Source organism: Melanotaenia boesemani, chromosome 3 (assembly GCF_017639745.1).
Source record: "Melanotaenia boesemani isolate fMelBoe1 chromosome 3, fMelBoe1.pri, whole genome shotgun sequence".
Classification (NCBI taxonomy): domain Eukaryota; kingdom Metazoa; phylum Chordata; class Actinopteri; order Atheriniformes; family Melanotaeniidae; genus Melanotaenia; species Melanotaenia boesemani.
In genome coordinates, this window is record NC_055684.1 from 1,691,982 (window position 1) to 1,712,500 (window position 20,519).

At 42.7% G+C, this 20,519-nt stretch overlaps 1 protein-coding gene across 1 annotated transcript; it reads right to left on the reverse strand.

Annotated features, from left to right (window-relative positions):
• Positions 1-543: 543 nt before the first annotated feature.
• On the reverse strand, positions 544-20,204 carry LOC121637544 (IQ motif and SEC7 domain-containing protein 2). Its single transcript, XM_041981766.1, has 2 exons — positions 19,760-20,204; positions 544-667 (listed from the first exon to the last, which is right to left on the reverse strand). Exons 1-2 carry the CDS (start codon positions 20,038-20,040, stop codon positions 649-651), a joined length of 300 nt encoding a protein of 99 aa, XP_041837700.1. The 5' UTR covers positions 20,041-20,204; the 3' UTR covers positions 544-648.
• Positions 20,205-20,519: the final 315 nt, after the last annotated feature.

A 20,519-nucleotide genomic window follows, 5' to 3' on the forward strand; every position in this document is an offset into this window, starting at 1 on the left:
TATATAAAAAGTCTTCGTCAGCGGCTGAGGATGCCAATTATAACTCCTTAGAGGATGAAAACAAGCTTCCTGTGACAGTTGCTGTTTAGCATCTGTGTGAAGAATTTTTGGAAAAGCTATAAATTCCTGCCCTAACTGCAGAGCTTTGTCAGAAATAGACACTGCTTGATCTCAGATAATTCTGAGGTGAGGCAGCTTATTAAGAGGCGGTTGGGAATGTCTTAAAGAGAAAAAGCCAAGCAGGAGATCTTTAATCAATAAGCCAGTCCTTGGACTTGGAAAGTGTTTGCTGCTCCAGCTCACTGACTGTTACAGGAGTTTAGATGGCTTTCCTTCATTCAGGGGAACGGCAGGTCACATGTCGGCCTGATTAGTTTGCAGAGGAGCGTGTCTTGTTAGCATGTCGTCCTCCTGCTTCACGGTGAGGCCTAACAATGACTCAGAATGGACTAGCATCACAGATCCAGAAAAACTGGATACAAAAGGATGATTCACATTTACAGCATAGAAACACGTAAATTTAGCTCGGTTACCCATCTCCCTTCTCATCCATCCATTTTCTGTTCCCACTTCAGCCTGCTCAGGGTCACTGGGGACCAGAGCTCGTCCCAGCCGACACTGGGTGAGAAGGAGTCCACCCTGTACAGGTTACCCGTCTATCGCAGGACTAACATGGAGACAAAAGCCACATGTTCACCCCTTCGGTCCACTTCAAATCTCTTTAAGCTAACATGCATGCACAGGAAGAACACGGTCACTCCACACAGAAAGAAGCAGCTGAACCCCCCTCTAGAAGCAGGAAGCTTCTAGCTAGCAGCTGTTATTGCTAACCAGTGTTGTGCTAATTACTGAAAAAAAGTAACTAGTTACAGTTACTAGTTACCTCATTCAAAAAGTAACTCAGTTACTTTGTTGATTACTTACACCAAAAAGTAATGAGTTACTGTTAAAAGTAACTTTTTAGTTACTATTTTAAAGAACATTCTTAAAAATGCTCCTATGAATGTCCTTATAAAATAACTTCAGTGTTGTACAAAATATAATACAAACAGAAAATAATCTTTAAACACTAGTTTATTGAAGGTAGGTAGCAAATTATTTGAAATTTATAATGTATGAATATGAATAAAGTGCCACCTCATACACATTAAACTGCTGATGGATATGTCCAACATTTTCTTAAAAAATATTAAACAGCCTATTCTGAGAAACACAATGCGTTTTAAATCAAATAAATATTCTTAAATGTAACAGAAAATTGTCATTGTGACTACTAAGTGAAAAAAATTGTTTTTGTTAATACACAAATTTTCTTTCCTATAACTGCAGACAGTAAAGAAAATAAGATTCCCGTAAGTGCTTGAAAAGTCAACATGCACTAAATATTTTGAAGAGGTCACATAAAAGTCAAAGAGACTCACACAAAACAAAGGAGAGAGATCTGCAATAACTCCCAATAAGAAAACATAAAGAAAATATAACTTAATTTCTATCTGAATTTCACAATTTTCTTGAAATTTGCAAGGAAATTAGGTAGAACACAGACATAACTGGAGCTTTACTTAAGAAGAATACACCTTCCAAGTGCATCAATTAGACAGTGAAAAACCCTATTGAAATTAAATAAAGTTGCACGCCAGCAAAGTATTTAAAGTAATCCGCATGTATCCTGTCAAGTGTAAAAATTAAACTGAACACCATACACGTAAGCAAGTGCTGTTTTTTATATTTCCATCAAAATGTTTTGAATAAATCAGGCTTTTTTGCAGCAATATAAACCAATGTATTCTACATATGTTCAAAAATTAAACAAAAATGTGTCACTGTGACTAAGATAGCTAATGTTTTTGTTACACAGATATGTATAAAACAACAAAAAATGCTAACAAGAAAGAACCTGAATGAAAATCTCCAGAGTTGAGGTTTACCCTTCAAACCAGTGTTTGTACCGCATGAGCAGAAGCCTCTCAAATCTTCGGTCAGTCAGTTTGTTCCTCTTTGGAGAAAACACCAGACTTCCCAATAGAGATGGGATTTTTGGCTCTTTGAAGGGAGCCGGATCTTGAGGAGCCGTTCCTTTCAAAGAGCCATTCAAAAGACTGGCTCGTTCTCACAATATCTTACAAAATTTCACAATATATAAGAATGACAAACAATTAAAATATGTACCTATATAAAATCTACTGTACAAGATTATATAATTATAGGAAAAATATAGATAAAAAAGGATAAACCTGAGCAGTCAGTGCAAATTCCAGTAAATGTTTTGGATAGAACTGACAGTATTTGTTTCCAAACAAATCTCTCTGTCCACAGATGCTTCACATGAATGGAGCGTGTTGGACATCAGACTTCTATTATGTCACACGTTATTTATTTTATTTTCATTTGACTCAACTGTACTACTTCTTATTTACTTATTTATTCATTTATATATTCATTCAGTCATTTTTAGCTGGGGGGGGGGGGGGGGGGGGGGTTTGGGCTTGGCGTGTGTGTGTATACGTGTGTGTGACTGTGTGAAAGATTTCATTGAGTGTTTTTATTCTTATGTTTTTAATCATGTAAAGAACTTTGTGTTGCCTATGGCATGAAAGCGCTTTATAAATAAAGTTTGATTTGATTTGATGAAGGCAGTGTCAAAAATTTGTATATAAAAAGAATGGCTCACAAATGAACGGCTCACAGCTGTGAATCGATTCTCATCGTTCATTTAAAAGAGCCGTTCAAAAGAATCGATTCGTTCATGAACGTCACACCTCTACTTCCCAAGCTGAAAAGTGGGGAAATTGTTTGAGAATCTCCATCCCTGTTTCGGCTGTTCTCAAGTATGTCAGTACCTCAGTTTCAACAGTGCTGAAGGTATCACTGTCCTCCTCAAAGCAGAAAAAGTCCTGTACATTGGAGAAGCTTGAATCTGGTGTTGACAGAGTTGCAGGCATCTTGGCTGCTTGCTGCACAGGGACATGCTGAGGATGAGCTGGTGGCATTCAGCTGCCAGTGTTCCCTTGACCCTCTCTTTCTTGCTTTGGTCTTTCAACCACCCCAGTTTGAACATGGGAAGTGTGACAGCTGCCAGTAGTGCATCATTGTTTTCAAGTTACTACTTATCCAAGTAGTGGGAAAAAGTCTTTCGTCCCATTTGGCGTGTGCCGTTGGCACATGTTATCAAACTTATTATTTGCCTAAAAGCGGGGGTCCACAGTTGAAATTGGCTGCATGTTCTCAACAATAAAACGTGCAATAGCTTTGTTGATCTGCTCCTGGCTAACACCAGTCTTGTTAAAATCCAACCGCTGTTGTTTGGGTGGCAGAGCTTTGCCTCATTTCGTGCTGGTCCACAGCCTCGACTAGCTTTGTGAAGGCATGTAGCTTCTGGAGGTGCTTGAGTAAACTGGAGTTGAGTTTGTCGCAGTAGACAGGACCTTCGATCCAGAAAGACATAGGTTGCACTTGACTAGAATGTTCTTGTCTTTGTGCTCGACTAATGTAAAATATTGAGCGTATTTCCAGGTTAAAAAACTAGTTTTGATTCCTCTTTGATCCGCCATAACCACACGCGCACGCACACACATGCGCCCTAAAAGCATCACTACGGATGCCGAGAGCAGACGTACATTAACTCTGTAAACAGGAAGGAAGCACAAAACTGTCGGCCAATATTAATTAATTTAGCTAGTAACTCATAAACGCGTGATAGAGTAACGGTAACTGAGTTACTTTATTTAAAGAGTAATGAGTTTGAGTATTAGTTACTGACAAAAGTAACGGCGTTACAGTAAGGTGTTACTGTAACGCCGTTACTGCACAACATGACCCTGATCACAGACCTTCATCCGTCAGTGTATGGTACACATTTTATCATGTTTAACCATAAAACATCAGGTTATTTCAACCTGGCTCACATTTTTGTTTTACTTTTGGACTTAAAATATTAATGCTTATAAAATCTTTACAGTCAAAGCCATAAAAGATAATATTGTACAGACCCTGGTCAAATAAAGGCCAGTGGGGACTGTAATATCCTGGAATTTTCCTTTAAAGACCTTTTCACTAAACAGTGAGAAGCAACATCTTTTAAAGAACCACATTATCAGCTCCATCTGTTAAATTTACTGTTTATGCTCATATCTAACCAGCCAATCAGATGGCAGCATGTAGTCATGTAGATATGGGTGTGTCTCAGTCTGCGCACCTCTAAACTTCGGACACTATGTCTAAGTGAAAGTACCCGGGTGCTGCCCTAAACTCAGCCAACAATCTAGTGTGAAACGATGAACACTACGCGCACTAAATGCACGCCATTTTGTTGATGTAACAGAAGGGGAGGGACTTTCGACCAGTTTTCCAGAGCTGAATAATAGCGGCCAGCATCACATTTCATTCACCTGGAGGAGAATGAAATGGGGTAACCATCATGAGAGGACAAGCCTCTGCATGGGATGTACCACCGACAGAATAATCGTTTCCTGTTGCCAGACGGGAACAGTATCAGTGTAAACACCAATAAAACAGATGTATAATATAAAGTACTTTAATCCAGTGAAGATATCTTTACAAATTTAAAAGCTGTTTTACTAGTGTTTTAAATTGCACTACTAACAGGTATGGTGGAGACATGCAGAGACAAATGAATGTCTGCTGATGGTTTCTATTGTCATTTACTGAGGTAGACTAATACAGTGGAGGCCACGGTTCTTTGTTTCACAAATGAGGCCTTTTAAAAGGATTTTATAGCATAAAATATGATGACATGCAAACACGTATGGGAACGTTATTTTGGATTTTGGAAGAACTTATTTAGACAGACTGTCCTAAAACAAAGTATATTAACGGAGCGGCGCTGCCATCAGGCAGCATGTAGGAGGATCGTGTACCTTAAAATAAATAAATAAGCAAACGTTCTAACTCATGTTCAGCCAATCAGCGGAGGATTCAGCATCGGCGTTGGATGCAACGCTATTTACAGGTGCGGTTAAGCAAGGTGTAAACAAGAAAAAAGTCAAATCAAGAGGTGGAAATTCATCCTGTAAATTCAGGAGGGCAGAAGAATCACCGTCAAATGCTGGAACCTCCCTACCGGTAAGTACAAAATGTCAGTGCTCCGTTTGGGTCAGCACTTACCCTTGATAGTGTGCACTACAGGAGAAAGTGCTTAGTGCGCACTACGCACTACCTTCCAACGTAGAACGTTGCATGGTTGTTGTTCTGAGTATTTACTGGGATTTTCACACACAACCATCTCTAGGGTTTCCAAAGAATGGTCTGAAGAAAAGGACTTTTCCAGCCACAATAAAGGAGAAATAATGCTGCATAACCTTGATTAATGGATAGACAACAATGTCATCCACTGTACTTATTGCTGACGATCAAACTAAAATAAAAAATGCAATAAGTCTTTTATTTCCAGGAAATGAAGTCCTGTTTATGTAAAATTACATTATCAGCTGCAGTTTTTTCATTCTTAAAGGATGTTTTATGCTAGGCCAGAAATGTAATAAAGTTATTACATTATTGACTTTTATTGCATGACATGACATTGCATGTGATGAAGGTGCTGAAAAGGCTGGTCTTGCTCAACCAAAGGCTGGATTTCTACTAGCGCTGCGTTGCTGTTGCGCAGCATCTGCATGCGGTTGGTTACGGCGTATACACTAAGCATAAAGAGGGAGGCCGATGACTAGTGAGCATCAGAGCTTCTATCCAAGATGAAACATCCAAGGCAATGGAACCTGTAGGAGAATGAAATGGAGGAACCAACATGAGAGGACAAGCCCTGCATAGGATATACCACCGACAGATACAAGTGGTGGACATGAACCAGTCCTACCAATGGCTTTAGAGGGCTGACTGAAAGACAGCACAGTGGCGGTAACCATGGCAGCACAGAACCAAGCCTTAAGTACCAGGACAATGGAGGCCTAGATCTACCACATCAGGCAGCACCCCAGGTGCAGGCAATGGAAAGAGGCCCCTGAAACAATCCAGCACCTCACAGCAGGGTGTAAGATACTGGCAGGCAAAGAATACATGGAACTCCATAACCGAGTAGGTTAGTGTACAGAAACATCTGTACAGAATATGGACTGGATACCACTCGGTCACAATGGGAAACACCTCCCGAGGTGGTGGGGAATGAGAGGGCCAAGATCCCGTGGGACTTCCAGATACAAATCGACAACATGGTGGTGGCCAACCAACCAGACATAGTGATCATGGATAAGCAGAAAAAGAAAGCCATAGTGATGGATGTAGACATCCCCAATGATGGAAATATCAGAAAGAAGAAACACGAGAACCTGGAGAAATACCAAGGACTCAAGGAAGAGCTGGAGAAAGCCTGGAAGGTGAAGGCAACAATAGTACCAGTGGTCATTGGAGCACTGGGGGCCGTGTCCCCCACACTGAAAAAGCAGCTCTACCAGATACCTGGAAAACCATCAGACATCTCCATCCAGAAGAGAGCAGTCCTAGGAACAGCTAAGATACTGGAGGACCTTCAAGCTCCCAGGACTCTGGTAGAAGACCACCCAGAGGATGAACAGCCACCCAGTCTACCCAGGGGAGATGGGAGGTTGGGTGAGGGAAGAGTTTATATATATATATATATATATATATATACGTATATATATATACGTATATATATATATATATATATACGTATATATATATTAGCCCTGGTAGAGCAGCACTTATCACATACTGCACAGACCAGGCCCCGTAGTTTAGAAAGGAGGTACTGTATTCAGTAAGAGGATTGGCAGAGTAACCTATTGTCCCAGTTTTAGATGAATGAGGTACCGTATGCTTTAGCTTGTGTTTGCAACATGCCGAAATCTTTATTTAAACACACTCATGGACAGTAAACAGTCTGAGGATGAGCGTTTTAAAGCTGGTTGTTGTATACTGGGATTAAAAGCTCTCTGTCTCACACCCCGAAAAATTCCTCTTCTTCCCTCTTTTTCCCTCCCGAGCCATCATGGAAATGATGTGATGAATATGTATTACAGGCGTCCACCTGACCATTTATAGCCACCATGTGGGCGGGGCAAGGTGTCCCTCACCTGTGGCCGCTTTAGAGTTGATTCTGATTTATAAACAGAAACAGGTGGAGGACATAAATTAAAATTTTGGAAGTAGAAGTGCAGCATTTCCTTTTTGCACCGCAGACACCGCCTGTAGTTTGCTCTGCTATGCTCAGTTTGATAAATGAGGCTCCAATTCAGTTGATCTTCACTTTAATGAATATATAAATACATAAACTTAGCACAAAAAGTAAGGAAGTTAGTGTTAAGTGGATTTTTTCTTTGTTGCAACAACTAGTGAAGTTTTACTTGGCTCTGCATCAACTGAATGAAGCAGAAATATGGACAAATCACGGAAAACACAGGAAGAAGGTCCTGCTCCATCACTGCCATGCAAGTCAAAGCGGAAGAGAATCCGAGTGAAGAAAATCTGGAAGGAGGTGTGCAGTACCTAAGCTTTTGGTGCTATGAGATTAATTCAGCACATGGTACATCATGAGATTTAACCTTCATTTGCCTCCTGTCTGAAATGACATCCTCAAAATAAATGAAGTTTATCTTCACAGCTACCAGGGCTGGATGTAGAATCCTGGTCTCTACAGACAGCTGAGACATGTCAGATTACTACAGACGTGTCAGAATCAACATACATGTACTGTGTCAGTAAATTCACCTGGAACACAGTAGAACATGTAAAAATGTTCTAAAAGAAAAACACATTACTTTCAATGGTAACTAGATGATAGCAGCCCATTTCATCTAGGAATAAGTAAAGTAATTTCTGACGAGGAATTGTGCTACAGTAGAAGGTAAAAAGTGAAGCTGAGCAGGTTTCCAGGTGTTACACAGGTAAATATCTCAGGAAGACATCAGCCGATGATGATGATAATGATAATGATGATGATAATGATGATGATGACGATGATGGACACCTCTATCAATGGTCAGAGTGAGGAGGATCCAGGGATAGCCTCACATTCACCTTAGAAACACCATGAGGGTCCAGACAGAAGTGGAGCACAGGATATTCTCTGATAGGAGGAGAGAATCCTTCACTATAAACCTCCTTCATCTCCATGGAAACCAGCAGGACCTTCATGGTTCATGTTAAACAAAGGCAGTCACAGGAGAACACGTTAGCAGAGTTTTTAGAGCTGGAATCAAACTTTTCACCACAAACAGCAACAGTAAGACCTGGTTTCTGGTTCTGGCTTTTAGCTCCAGAGTTTCTGTCCCACCGTGATGAGACAGACGTCTCAGGAACCAGCAGAGTCTCTGCTGTCATGTGACTCCTGGTTTGTGGGGGAAAATTAGCAGAAGCTCTAAAGTGGACAGAGATGTTCTCCTGGTTTTCTTATAGAACTGCTGGGGTTTGGTTTGGATGCCGATGCTTGGTGGAGTCTTTTAGCGGAGTTTCTCCTGCCATGTTGCTATGCTACATGCTAGCATTGCTGCTTCTTGGTGGCTGCTAACATCTTCTGATACAGGGGGTCTGTGATGAAAAGGTTTAAAATGTTTCATGTTAAAAGATGTTGAAAAAAAAAACAAACTTTGGTTCCCATCTGCTGCAGGATGTATTTCACAGCTGTAAGGAACCAACGGTACAGATGTGTGTAATCCACATCCATCTGCCTTCATAACCAACATGGGAAGATCGTTAAAACAGAGCAGCCAACATGGAGGTGCAGCAGATCAGAAAACATGTTTTTGAGGAGAAACCACATCAGATTGATACAAAGAAAGTCTTGTTGATCTGAAGGTTAATTAACTTTTGAATATCATCGTCTGATCTCACAGCAGGAGACAAACTCTGAGCATCGCCTCAGGGGAAGATGCCGTCGTGAAGTTTAGGTTCTCTATTTCTTCTCTTCAGCTTTGCTCCTGCATTAGTTCGTCATTAGTCTCTCTAGTATCCCGTCTAAAATGCACTTTCTAAGTGTAACCGCAGAATCTAAACCAGAAAACCGTCAAATGTTTCGGACTGAAAATAAACAAAGAACAGACTCTCATAAAGCACCATCATCCTGCATGAATATTTCAGAGTGAAATGTTTTATTTTTTATGCTTTATTTATTCCTCTAATCTTCTACTTTTGAATAGCAGCCGCTGCTCTCTCCTGTGTGAAACATATTCTGCTTTGGATTTGAATGCATCATATGCAGCTTATACTCCTGGATTCATCTGCAGCAGCTGCAGCGTAGATGCTTCCTCATGAAGCCCAAACTATATGATCATACTGAGCAGTGTGTCCTCTGTGGAGGTTTCACTCCAGATTTGCTTCCTGTCCTGAACTGCTGACCACCCAAATCCAGAACCAGAACAAGAACCAAATCCAGAACTACTGCCAGAGCTATAGCCAGAACCAGAACCAGAACCAAACAGGAACCAGAACCAGAACAAGAGACAGAGACAGAGATAGAGACAGAGCCAAAGCCAGAACTAGAGACAGAGCCAGAACCAGAACCTGAGCCAGAACTAGAGACAGAGACAGAGACAGAGACAGAACCAGAACCAGAACCAGAGCAAGAGCCAGAGCCAGAGCCAGGGCCAGAGCCAGAGCCACAACCAGAACCAAACCCAGAACCTGTACCAGAACAAGAGACAGTGCTAGAACCAGAGCCAGAGCCAGAACCAGAGCCATAACCAGAAACAAACCCAGAACCAGAGCCAGAAACAGTGCCAGAACCAGAACAATAGACAGAACAGATAAACTGAACAAATTGATACAAATTGTGTGGTTCTGTTCTGGATCTTCTGCTGAGCATGATGGAGGATTCTTCACATTATCTAGACCAGTGGTTCCTAACATGGGGTCCGGGAACCCCCAAGGGGGTCCCCTAAATAGCATAGGGGGTCCCTGAGGCCTTGAACATTAAGAGCCATTGTGATTAATATCCACATATTGTTCCTATTTTAAGAAAAAAAAGTAAGGCTATATGCAAATTTATTTAACTTATTTTAACTTTGGCTTAATGGAAGGACAGGACTCAGCCAGAATACAGTATTTATGGTGAGAATCCCACTTTTGACAGTATAAAACCAAACATGATTTCAGCACGGGGTGGGGCAGAGGGTCCATGGCTTTTTAGTATATGCATGAAGGGGGTCCCGGAGGAAGATAGGCTGCAAACCAGTGTTCTACACCAGTGCTTGGTCCTCAGGGCCCAGTGCCTTGGACATTTTAGAGGTAATCCTACAATAACACATCTGAATAAAATGAATGGCTCGTTACCAGGCTGCAAGTTCATTAATCTGATTCAGGTGTTGGAGTTGGAGCATGGCAGTGGGTCCTGAAGACCTGGATTGAGAAATACTGGTCTGGATGACACAGTCAGGAAACAAGAGAGGCTTCTCCAGTTCTGCTAGAACACAGGAAGCTAGTATAGGAGGTCCATCCTGCAGCGGACATCGTCATCCAGAACAAGTCATTATCTGTTTATTAATTATTATTTATTTCTATTTTTAAAAACAGCAGCTTATTACAGTTTCCCTCCAGGATCAATAAAGTCATTTTCATTCATTTATTATAAATATTCATTCAGCAGAGTTTACATAAATCTTTAAACTAAGTGTTCATAAATAAAAGCCTTTTCCCATCACACACATCTGGTCATATTTAGGTCGGATAGCTCACCCAGAGACACTGACACATGAACTGGAGGCAAGAGGAGCTCGATAAACGACAACAGAGGGTGAATGATATCAAATGACCATTGCCACGGCAACAACAGATACATCTGGTCATACTAAGGCTACAAACAGTCAAACGGTCAAAGTTATCTTTGTTTCATGAGATGCAACGAAACTGCAACACTGATTCTCAGTGAGTCCCCTTCATCTTACGTCACCATGACAACAAGTGCACGTTTGGCTGAGATTATATGAGCAGCAGCCATGTTGTTTCAATGAAGGTCTGCGTCCTCTCCCTGCCCACTTCATCCGATCCAACAGCTCAAAAATCTGATCAGCCAATTACACGGTAGTAACCAGACCTGCTGTAACTGTTAACGGAGTCGTGTTCATAACGGGCTCCAAAACTGACTTGGATTATCTCCAGAGACAAGTCACATGACCTGGAAGCTATCAGTGGTCCACCTACGTTGTGTTGACTTTGCATCTGCTGGACTAGCCGTCGTTTGGGGAGATCTCAGAGAAATGTATTTATACGGCTTTATTCATTTGACAGGGACATGCAGCAATCCACTGACCTCAAAGGGAAAAATATTTGGTTCCAGGTGTTAGCAAAGCTGCTCATTTACACCTGCAGTCTCTGGACAGGTAGATGTTAACACAAGCACTAAAATTACCTGCTGATTTTATCCACTTGTCATTTTATTGTACTTTTTAATTTCTATTTTGGCTTGCATACGTGCTTAGGCTGGGGTTGAGATTTCCCAGCCATCCCTGAAGGCATTCTCCCTCTGCCTCCGATTGCTTGCCCTGATTGCTGATGCCCTCCACCTGTACTGTGTCCTATATAAACCAGAGTTTTTCTGCTTCTCCTTGCCAAGTTGTCTTGGTTTACGCCTACACGTTTCTAGCCCTTGTCTTCAGCCTACAGACCTGTTATCTCCTGGAGTTTTTGTTCCTGCCTGCCCCAGTCTGGTAATTCTGTTTTATTCTTGTGTGGATTTTTGGATGGTCTTCTAGGATTGGACCTTGTTTACTCCTTTTAGATGGATAGGAGGATTTATCTGGACCCTTTTGGAAGGCTCAACCCATATTAGGAAAACCTAGCACTATTTAACCTCTTCTGGTTTTGCTAACACTGTCTCTGGTTCAGCAGTTCCAACAGCCTCCCGGTGGAGATCCCTCTTGCAGCCCTCTCTTACTGAGATCCCACATTTCGATTCCATCTCACGCTGGTACATGGTCATCTAGTTAGAACATTCCTCCAATTATCCTAGTTTTCATCACTGTTCTCCTACCTTCACCAGCAAGCCAACTAACAGAGACCAGATCCAACAACCCTGAAAACTTTCTCCTTTGTAAGTCTTATACATCCGATCCTTAGGTCTTTGATATTTATTGTGGGTCCAGTCTGCTCAAGCGTGACATCTATAGCCTCTTCTTACTTCTCTCCTGCTCTGTTAATTTTTACATGTTGTATGTACATTTATAGATATGGTTTATCTGGTTTATAGATTTGTTTTAACTGTATTTTTATTTATTTATTTTTTTTAATCTGAGTCTTTTGCCCCAATTTCCCAGCTTTGGGATCAATAAAATTTTATCTATTCCAGGCGTTAATATCTCATCCAGGAGGTTTACAATTTAGAAAATAATGCTCCTCTATGGCTGGAATAAAGCCAAGAAGACGTTTCTGATGCACGGTGGCGCCACAAAGCAGCTGAGCTGGAGTTGGTTTAGTGAGGATAGCAGGTAAATAGTAGAAGGAATAACTGGAAATGAGGAAAAAGTGGAAACATGGAAATAGTTTCTGTTGTGTGTTTTCTCCTGAAAGCCAAGACTTGAGAGAACGATGAGATGAGAAAAGGTTTGGTCACTGTTGATCTGTGTGTTATTTCTACAAAGTTCTGTTAGTAATAAATTCTGCTGGTTGTCTATTAAAGAATTAACAGAACAGAGTTACCACACAGATGTTCAACACCTGATCTCACCTGTTTTAGCTTTATTTTCATACCAAGATGTTTCCCACAGCGTTTGGAATTACAGAGAAGTAATTAATTCTGTTTGGGTTTGTAATGTTAGGCAGAAACTCAAATAGGCCTTCGAGGCTTCAGAGGATGGAGCTGCTCTGAGCGGCCTTCCCTCCACTGCCTGCAGTAACTGAGTCGTCCTGTGTGGTCATGGACAAAATTATATGAAGTGTGTGTGTGTGTGTGTGTGTGTCAGTCACAGGCCTTGAGAGGAATGCAGCTTTCCCATTGGTCCTCCAGTCAAGGCCGGGCCTGTTTGCTGACTGTGGACAGCACAAAATAACAGCTGATGTTGTCCAACTGTTAACAGACCACAAGGGACAGGTCTCCTCCGCTGAGCCGCTGCACATGAAGCATATTTCACTAAAGACCAGGTTGCATAAAGCCTGATTTTAACTACATTTCAGGTTCAAACAAATATTATCAAATATTTCTCACAGAGGTGCTGCAGGGTCATATATGGACGAGCGGGAGAGTCCCCGTGGGACATGCTGCCATCCTCCACTCAGCTCTGATAACTATTTATAGTCCCGTACAAACGATGAGCAGGCAAATATGATAATGATGTCACAGCCTGGAGTTCTGTTTTCTGCACAGATACGAGCCTGGTTGTTTCTGAAGATGCAGCTTTCCTGCAGCAGCTGTCTGAGCTGCAGCCGGGTTTCCATCAACTCTCAGATAGCTGGAGCTGATGAGTTAGAGATGCTGCCGGTTGGGAGACGGGAGGGAGAGACGGAAGTGATCATCAACACACTGCATGGATAAACAGACCATGATATAAATTTATCAAATGTCAAAACTCTGCTGAATCATTTATTCTGTAGAATCCGCATTGGTCCTGGTTTCACAGCTTTATGGGGGTTTGATTCTTTAGGTCAGAAACTAACCGTGAGGCTCAGTTTCTTCATGTGAGAGAGTTTGTTTGGAAAATTTACTTTTTTTTGTTGTTGTTTTTTTAGTAAAAGGCTTGCTTCACAAATGCTTTCCGCCTCCTATTTTAATAGAAATGTTGGATTTGTTGTTTTCAGCATCTGCTGTGTGTAAATGGCATCAGATACAGTTCAGACATGGTTCTTTCAGTTGGGTCATGCTCGTTGTATCAATACTGACATACTATTTATCTGCAGACCTCCTGTTATAATGAACATTACATTACACCTGCCTACTACCCAGATGTCTCAGCTGAATGATGCTGTCCCCCTCTCACTGTACAGAGCTGGAGGAAAATGTCTTGTCAGCTTTGAAAGGTTCCTACTATGTTGAGTGATGTAAACACCATCATTAGAATCTCACGTAAATGTCTCCTTTATCCTCAGGAGGAAAAATGGGCCAGCCATTATTGCTCAGAGTTCCTGTTGAAGAAGATGACATCAGGAAGTTTACTTCATCTGAAAGACTCAATTCCATTGATCCCTTAAAAGTGAAGCTTAAAGGGAAGCTGTCTCTCCAATACGAGTTAAAACTGCAGCATCAAGATCCAGACGTCCCTCTGATGGGCCAAACGTTCCCAATGCACAGACAAGAGATGAAAAACAAGCCTGCTGTCCCGGCCATGGTTCGGTGTTGGCCAGCTCTGTTATGGAGAGACAGGTGAGGCTTAACTTGTCTGATTACCACAGCTATGAACTGTACTCGGCTTTCTTTGAGGCCCTCGGCTGATGCACCCCATACCTCATCAAACCTTTCAATCCCAAACAAATTGAAAAAAACGATTGAAAGAAACTGACTGATTTCATTTCTCTTTCTACATCTGCGGTCTAGGTATGTACCAGACTGGCTCGGGCCCGGCGCCTGCTGATGATGTCACACTAGAGCAACGCCACTCAGACACCATTTGATAAGAATCAGATCTGCTCGGGCGTCTACTTATCAATAGATATTCAACATATATTGGCAATATAATCTTCTTTTCCCATGTGAGTAAATTAATTTGAGTACATAGATAATTTTGTTTATTCATGGTGTACAGTCTGAGATTATTTATAGGACCAAATATCAGTTCCAATATTTATGTCTAATAATACATCTTCCTATTATAAAGGCAGTGAGCTCCCGTCCTAACATCAAAACATTTAACATTAAACCCGACAATAAATAAAGAACCTCGCTACAAGTTAACTTTATCAGCTATGGTTGCAAATGTCACCTTTTCCTTTTAAAATGTTGAAAGATTTAACAAATCAATTAATCACTGATAAAAATGAATAAATAAAAGAAGTGCAGGGTTTTTTTTTTCAGGTCAAATTTTACTTCCATCAAACACAAACACTGAAGCAATGAGCTGGTGGAGATGTGAAAGCAGAGGACGGCAGCGTCCGCTTCTCTCAGCAGGGTCGAGCATCTCCGCCATACATCGCAAACACGAGCTGAAACGCCACCAAGCAGAGTGCCCCCTGGTGGTGGTAATACAGCTGCTCATCTACTGCAGCAGGAAAACAGCCTTCATCTCGAGTGTGTGTATAATAACTGGTTGTAAAAAAAAAATAAGCTCCAGAAACACAATGACATTCATATGCTGCAAATATGAATATAAGTCGCTAACATTAACGCTAAGTCCCACTGTTACTTACTTTTAATTATGGAATTTTTTCATGCCTACAAATGGCGACCTTTCTGCTCTCTGGGCTTTTAGAGGTGATGGTCAGGCTGTGGAAAGTCCTTTTCCAGAGGTAATGATGGATTTCTTTGTAAAAGTCGTTCATGTTTCCTATGAAGAACTACAGTCCCGCAAAAACTACTTCCATAATCTGACCAACCAGAACATTCTACGTAATCGTGCCAACATTCAGCCAGCCATATAGAATAACATGACTACCTGAACACATCTAGTACCTACGCTGGAAAATCAAGAAACATTACTATAATGTGACAGTTATTAAGATTTCTTGCAGTAAAGCAGTGTGTTTTGTCCCTTCAGTCTTTCTGTAGTCAGTTCAATCATATTATGGAATTTAACATGTTTTCATGCTCTCTTTTATGGCCAGAAAACATGTGCCTATATGTATTCTAGTCCATTTGTATTTGAACAAGGAGAATATTGCTGAGGGTAAACATTTGTTGATGGACAAAGTTGTTTAAATCCCTTTGTGTTCGCGCATGCTAGCCGCTAGCTCACCAATGGTATTTCCATAGATGTTAGCTTTAAGCTAACTTGGCGGTTATGTACATCACATTATAATCAGTTATATTTTGTTGCTCCATCGATGCAGAATCGTCCACGTTTCGCATCATGATAAAATGATTAAATTTGACACCCCTGCAAAATAATGTCAGTCATTTCATCCAGCCTCCTGACTTCTTCTCCTCTCATGGTTTCATCTCTATTGTCTGAACCACACATTGAATGGCTGTGACTCATTGAGGAGGGGGGTGAGGTAAAGGGGTGACTCACTTCGTCTCCTAATGCTGGCTTCTCTAAATGGACTGTTGTGACAAGCTTGAGAAGGGTGATTTTGGTCGTTTTTGACCAAAGCATGCCACAAGCATTTCCATAAGACTTAAAAATCTGTGCCAACTTGTAAAAAAGGGGCCCAAAATGCCTCCTTGAAATCATTACCTGACAACACAGGTGGTTATGCGAGTGTTTAAAAATATTTTTCTGTGTTCTCTATGAGAAACCACAGGTGATGAGGCCTTGGCCGCTCTGAATGACGAAGGCTCAAGTCCCATGCTGCTCCAGCCCATAGCTACTGTTCTCCCCCATTTGGGAAGTACTTTCATGAAGAATATGGAAGACTTTCCGCAGGCATTTTGTCTGTTGTTTGGGTTGGATCTGGACTATCCAAAAACCATGGCAGAATGACTCAAATCCATCCAAATGGTCATGCTGGGTTGGGAGGAAAAGCCTTTCACTGTTAGGAAACTGCCGAGCAAGGGGAAGCTGTCCAAGTTGCACTTTGTGGTAATAACAAACAAGCAGGGTGGATGTTTTTATAAATTCCCCTGTTTCTCTAAAAAAATGCACTTATATTTGCTACCATGGACATGTTTTTATTTTCTCTTCTATAGAAAACTTGATATCTTTTCCCACCTTTTCTCATCATTGAGTGATTTAGAAGCTGATGTCTCTGTGTTCCTCTAGAGAAGAACCTAAAATTCTAGATTCTAAAATCAGTCTAAATCAGACTTTAGAATTAAATGACAGACTGTCAGAGGTTGAGATCAATTAATGAAAACCTAAACAGCGAGTTTTTGAAGGTGACGTTCAGCTCCATCAACCACTCAGCACCACGCAGATGTTTCCATCAGGCTCAGGCCGCTCAGTAACCTCCACATCCCAGCCAGAGGAACCGTGGAGGAACACTCATTAAGCTGCTAACCTGCACCTGGTCTCAGAGAAAGGCAACTAGAGCTCAACCAAACGGGTCCTGGTTCATTTAGTGCAGCTTCAACTGTGTAAAACATCAGGAACATCTGCAGCAGACAGAAACCGGACAGACTGAACATGGAACTGGGACTTACTGCACTTAGTAAGGACGAGTCGGACTGAGTTAATCCAGCTGCAGACGAGGCTCCAGAGGAAGAGGAAACGGGACACATGCACCTGTGGTTGCTATGGTTACTATCCTGCTAGGTCTTGCCACATTGCTGGAAATGGTTGATTCTTGCTGTGACACCTGACACCTGTTCCTTTCTTCTCATTGGACGCTTCCTGATGCCCGTCGTCCAGGCATCAGTCTGCTGCTGCACTGAAGCTGCTTCAGGACGCCAAATATCACCATAACGTAGAGAACACGTCATGTTATTTAAGTTATCGCCGGATTTGGTGATTACACACACACAGATAGATAGATAGATAGATAGATAGATAGATAGATAGATAGAACAGTTAAACAAAAAATAGAATATCGTGCAAAACTCAATTTATATCAGTAATTCAACTTAAAAAGGGAAACTAATATATTTTCTAGACTCATTACAAGCAAAGTGAGACATTTTAAGCATTTATTTGTTATAATGTTGATGATTATGGTTTACAGCTGATGAAAACCCAAAAATCTAAATCTCAGGAACTTGTGAAAAGATTCAAAGTGGAAAGGTTCAGTGTTGTAGCCTCTAAGAGCCGCTCTAACCAGCTGATCCATCCAAGCACCTGCAGAGGCCTCCTGAGCATCTAGATCATCTCAGTCTGTTCCTAGAGTCCAGCATCATGGGGAAGGCTGCTGACCTGACAGCTGGGCAGAAACCATCACCTCCCTCCACCAGGAGGAAAAGCCTCAGCAGGCGGCTGCAGAAGAAGCTGGATGATCAAAATGCTGCATCAAAGCTCATCAAGAAGAAGCTGAGAGGAAGGAGAAGCTGGAACAAGCAGCAGGATGAAGCAGAAGGAGAGGACGGTCAGGAAAAGCTTCACCAGGACTGGACTGAGGCTGGAGTTAGAGCTTCCAGAGCCACCACACAGGCGGATCCTAAACCTGGACTTCATGTCGTAGTCCTCTAGTCCAGCCGCTCCTGAACACAACGTCAGCAGCGTCTCACCTGGACTAAAGAAACCAGGACCTGGTCTGCTGAGCAGTGGTCCAAAGGGCTCTTTTCTGGTGTGCAAGTTCTGCATCTCCTGTGGAAATCCAGGTCCCAGAGTCTGGAGGAAGACTGGAGAGGCAACAATCCAAGACCCTTTAAGTGCAGCGTGAAGTTTCCACAGTGGGTGGTGATGTGGAAGCCGTGTCCTCTGGTGCTGGTCCACGCAACGTCTACCAGGAGGTCTTAGAGCTCTTCATGTTTCCTTTGTGGAGATGCTGACTTTATTTTCCAGCAGGACTTGGCACCTGCCCACACTGCCCCAAGAACCAGAACCTGGTTCAAGGACTGGACTGGCTGGACTAGCCAGCAGACTCTCAGGACCTGAAAATCTTAAGAAGCGTTGCCAAGAGGAAGATGAGACACATGAGACAGAGCGATGCAGAAGAGCTGAAGGACTGAAGCATCCTGGTCTTCATTCCACCCAGCAGGTCCACAGGCTGGTAACATCCACGCCGCATGGAGGCAGGAGTCCATGCAGAAGGACTAGACCAAGACCTGGTTCATATGCAGGACTAGACTCTTCACATGGTCACAGTTCTGGATTAAAATCTTTTTAAAGCTTTTTTATGATTTCATGTAATATTCAAAATTTCTAAGATATTGATTTTTGAGTTTTCATCAGCTGGAAGCCGTAATCATCACAATTATAACAAATAAATGCTGGAAATCTCCCTCTGCCTGTAACCAGACTATAGACCAGTTTCCCTTTTAAGCTGAAGCACTGAAATTAATTAAGTCTTGAGCAGTATTCTAATTTTTTGAGTTTCACGTGTGTGTGTGTGTGTGTGTGTGTGTGTGTGTGTGTGTGTGTGTGTGTGTGTGTGTGTGTGTGCTCTCTGCTCTGAAAGGCTTCTGCTGACTACACCAGTAACTTCAACACATAAAGACCCTGTAAATCCGCCTGCCTGCTTCTATTCCTGCAGAAAGAATCAACGTTTATTTGCAACAGAAATCAAAACAAGTAGATGCCTGAATTAAAAAAGCCACTTACTGACTAGAAAACTTCAGCTTTAGTGGCACATTTCTGAATTATCTCTGATAGTGGAGCTGGGCGAACTACAAGTCATTCCCGACCAATGATGCTGCTACATCGACTCTTCTGAGGTGGAAAGCAGTCGCACGCGGGACGAAAGATGCTGAACTTCTTATGTGTCAACGCAACAAGACAGATCGTGGCTTTGCCGCGTGTCATGATTAAATAAATACATGAATAAATAAAAGAAAGCAGGAGAGCAGGCTACGGACTCACACTCCTGTCTCTGTGATGTGATGTAGTTTGCGCTCAGCATGATAACATTTCTCCGCTGTCACAGCGCCTGCTGTGCGGTGCGCCTAGCGGGCTCCATTACGCAACCTTCCACAGCCTGCGCGTGAGAGCCTGGAATATTCCTTCACAGTGTGCACATTTCATAGATAAATTAAGAGCTGGTCCATGACAGCTGTGAAATGACACAGACACGCGGAGAACCGCGGAACGAACACAGGATGAAATGGAAACTTTCTCCGCCCTGTTCGGTGGAACCGGGCGGCACCAGCTGACACGGAACTTACCTCTCCTGCACCACGTTCTCCTTGATGCCCCCCAGCGTGCCGTGGTTCCCCTGCTGGAGTCTGCAGGTGACCAGGTGCCGCTGGTGCTGGTCCTTCAGACAGGCGTTTTCCGTGCACAGATCCGTCACCTGGAGCTCCAGCTCCTCGATCCGGACCCTCTGTTTCTCCAGAAGCCCCTGCTGGGTCTCGATTATTTTATTCAGCTCTTTGAGATACTCCGCCGCTTTGCTGGGGTTCTCTGCCGGGTTCTCCATATCGTAAAAGCCTCGCTGTTCGTCCATGAAAGCGATATCCAGGCGAGCAGACACGCAGCCCTGTCCGTCCTCAGCGGCCAGATCCACGGATCCGTCCTCGCTCCGTCATGACGCGGTGATGTGTGGCCGGCTCTGGTGCGCTGCTGCGGGCTGCCGCGGCCGCATCCATCCGCTCTGCGCCTCAACAGCCAACTAACCTCCAGCCAGCCGTTCCGTTCATGGGAGAGCCGTTTAACCCGTTCATGGCCGGCGGATTAGCGCCACAGAAGCTATCCAGCAGTCTGCACGAGACACACACATACGCGCGCGGATCGCAGCCTGTGTACTAAAACTCAACAGGTAGTCAGAGTCTGAGCGCTAAATCTCAGGCGCGTGCGTGCGCTCGTGGACGGAGATGCTGACTGAACCAGAACTGATTCCACGTCCCAGCAGCCTGCAGACAGCTGGAAGCGAAAGGGAAAGTTCCCGCAGGGCCGCTTCGAGCCACCTGGAGGCCCGAACCCAAC

Bases quoted from the DNA above. Each gene is read 5' to 3' on its own strand.
- LOC121637544 (XM_041981766.1), bottom strand. From the start codon at position 20,040: ATGGACGAACAGCGAGGCTTTTACGATATGGAGAACCCGGCAGAGAAC.